The sequence below is a fragment of the Bison bison genome, unplaced genomic scaffold, assembly GCF_000754665.1.
Source record: "Bison bison bison isolate TAMUID 2011002044 unplaced genomic scaffold, Bison_UMD1.0 scf7180017858503, whole genome shotgun sequence".
Lineage (NCBI taxonomy): Eukaryota > Metazoa > Chordata > Mammalia > Artiodactyla > Bovidae > Bison > Bison bison.
The window spans coordinates 14,223-17,134 of NW_011489075.1; the positions used below are offsets into that span (position 1 = coordinate 14,223).

At 40.0% G+C, this 2,912-nt stretch overlaps 1 gene segment (V, D, J or C); it reads right to left on the reverse strand.

Annotated features, from left to right (window-relative positions):
• Positions 1-1,112: 1,112 nt before the first annotated feature.
• LOC105005581 lies at positions 1,113-1,705 on the reverse strand (the record flags this gene model as incomplete). The annotated part of the segment is given in 2 exon segments: positions 1,113-1,462; positions 1,572-1,705. Coding segments are annotated over 2 exon segments (484 nt in total), but the record flags the coding sequence as incomplete, so codon positions are not given.
• Between the last annotated feature and the right edge of the window lie 1,207 nt (positions 1,706-2,912).

Consider the following 2,912-nt stretch of genomic DNA (forward strand, 5'->3'; position numbering starts at 1 on the left):
GTTGGTGATGGACAAGGAGGCCTGGTGTGCTGTGGTTCATGGGGTCACAAAGAGTCAGACACGACTTAGTGACTGAACTGAACTGAACTAAGACAATTAACAGCAAGAGCTGAGCTCTGCTAGAGTAAAAAAGTGACGACTTCTGAGGTCAAGAGGTCAAGGAAAACTGCACAGGCACAGAAATACTCCATGGTGCTCAAAAAGGAGGTGGCACCACCTCATAACAGATAATGCCAAGCATCCCACAAAGCTCTGTGCTGGGATCCAGCACAAGATGCAAAAGATGCCTATGCATCTTTCCAGAGTGTCCTAAAACAGGTCTGATGCTGGAAAAGGAAAGAGATATCTGGCCAAAGATAAACACAGACCCAGAAGAACTGCCCCATAAAGATGTTTTAACCACCTCTTCACTGCACTCTTCATCTTCCTCCTCATTAGGGAGGATACCCTTGTGTCTCCTGCATTGGCAGGCAGACATTACACCACCTGGGAAGCGTATTATTGGGGACTGATAAATAAAGGAAGCCTTTTATTGTTTCACACTGTACTGTTTTTGGAAAGGTCACCGATATACATTCTTTAGTGCCAGCAGTAATTAGCTGCACCAGTCCCAAATGCTTAGTCAAAGAGTTGAAGTCCTTTAAGGAAAGAAGCCTCTAAGGATACTAGAAAAATAGTCTGAAGATAATGCAGTTAGAAATAAGCCATTGTCCTGGGTTTTTTGTTTGCTTGAGAGATGAGATCAATATTGTAAAGCAAATTTTCTGACTTGTGTTGTATCAACTCACATGGCCCACCTCAAACTATTATAACTCAGCCCATCACTGTTCCAAATGACACCAGAGTAAGTAACTTTCTCCAGCTTGTTGAAAATTATATGGCCTCATTTTCCTTAGAATTCTGATTCTGGAGGACAAAAATTCCAAACTTCAGAAAATAGAAGTCCTTCCTTTGTAAAATGATAAAGAAAAAAGAATAGAAAAAAAAAGAAAAAATGAAGAAAAGAAAAATCTAAGATGCCCATGGGAACCAAACACATCCAGGATTCTGTATTGTCTGTACTGTTTGCCTTCACAGAGCATGCCAACGTCCTAAATATAACAAAGACTGAGCTACAGTGTCCCAGGAGGTTTGTGTTCAGCTCCTCCTGCAGTCCCAGGCACTGTGTCACTCAGAGCACAGAAGTACTTGGCCGAGTCTTTCCAATGAGCTGGTATTTTCCTCAGGTGGAAGGACATCTCACTGTTCCTAAATTCAGCCTCAAAACCTTTGATGCCTGAAACAAGATTGTCTCCAGACACGTACTTCAGGAGAAGCTGGAGTCCTTGGTTGGGGTACTGCACGTACCAGAAGAGAGACAGTGAAACAGAAGTTGAGTAGTTGCACTTCAGCTCCAGACGGGCTCCTTCAGAGACAGTGATGTGGTCATCAGGCTGGGTCACTGACTGGGCTCCAGCTCCTGCTGAAACATCAATGCTGAATCAGTGAACTCAGCTAAAACAAAAAGTCTCTATTCAACACGGAGCAATATTCCACGTGTGGACAAAGGAGTAAAATGGAGTAGTACTCACTCAGAAACAGGAGCATCTCAAGCATCAAGGTGAACACCAAGGACATAGTAGAGCAGTGAAGCGGCAGTGAGCTCCTTTCTAACCGGTTCCCCACAAGTAAGTCTGAAGACTGGCTGACTTGAACCCAGGTTTCTCTGAATAAGAATGACAAAGGACTTATATTTCTTCTGATGGAGGTTGTTAGGAAGAGAAGCTGTCTTAACAAAATGCCTAACTCTGGTGTCTGAGATGCTTTACATCTCACTGTGTAAAAAATGATCAGAATCTCTCTTTAAACCATAGGGGTTTTGTGACGTTCTTATGATCTTTTACAGAAAAGCAATTTCCAATTTAAGCAGCAGTGCCCTCCAGAGGCCAAATAGAGAACTACGGAGAAGTTCACCGTTTTCATTAACACGCCCCACCTTTTTATTTTCCTTCTGTGGTTGAATTCCAAAGCACTATGATTATGTACAGAAGAGGATTTATATGTTGTCAGCCTTGAACTGTATTAAATTTGGCTTTTTTAAAAAACACAGAATTGTGATTTTAAAATTCCTTGTGTTACTGGATAGCACAGGGAACTATATTCAATATCCAGGGGTAAACCATAATGGAAAAGAAAATAAAAAAGAAAGTCTATATATGTATAACTGAGTCACTTTGCTCTACAGAAGAAATTAGCATAACATTGTCAATCAGCTATACTTCAACTTTTAAGTGTTGGATACAAAATAATTTTTAGAATGAAACATAAAATCACAATGTTATAATTTTTTTAGTTTCCAGATTTAACTATGAGTCAGAAGGAAATACCATTAATCCAGAAGCCTTCACTAATAAAGGTGAAATTGAGACATACTCAGATGAAGGAAAACTAAGAAAAGTGGTCACCAGAAGACCTATCCTAATAATGTCTAAAGGAAGCTCTATAAACAGAAATAAAATTATAAAAGAAGGAGTCTTGAAACAACAAGAAAGAATAAAGAATACAATATGCAAAATTATGAATAAATACAATAGACTTTTCCTCTTGAATTTCCTCAATTATATTTGGTGAAAATACAGCATATTATATATATAATAATATAATTATATATCTGGTGTAAATTATAACACTGTCTAATGAGGCTCTAAACATACATGGAGGAAATAATAAAGAAAATTATTTTAGAATCAGATCAGATCAGTCGCTCAGTCGTGTCCGACTCTTGGCGACCCCATGAATCACAGCACACCAGGCCTCCCTGTCCATCACCAACTCCTGGAGTTCACTCAGACTCACGGCCATCGACTCAGTGATGCCATCCAGCCATCTCATCCTCTGTCGTTCCCTTCTCCTCCTGCCCCCAATCCCTCCCA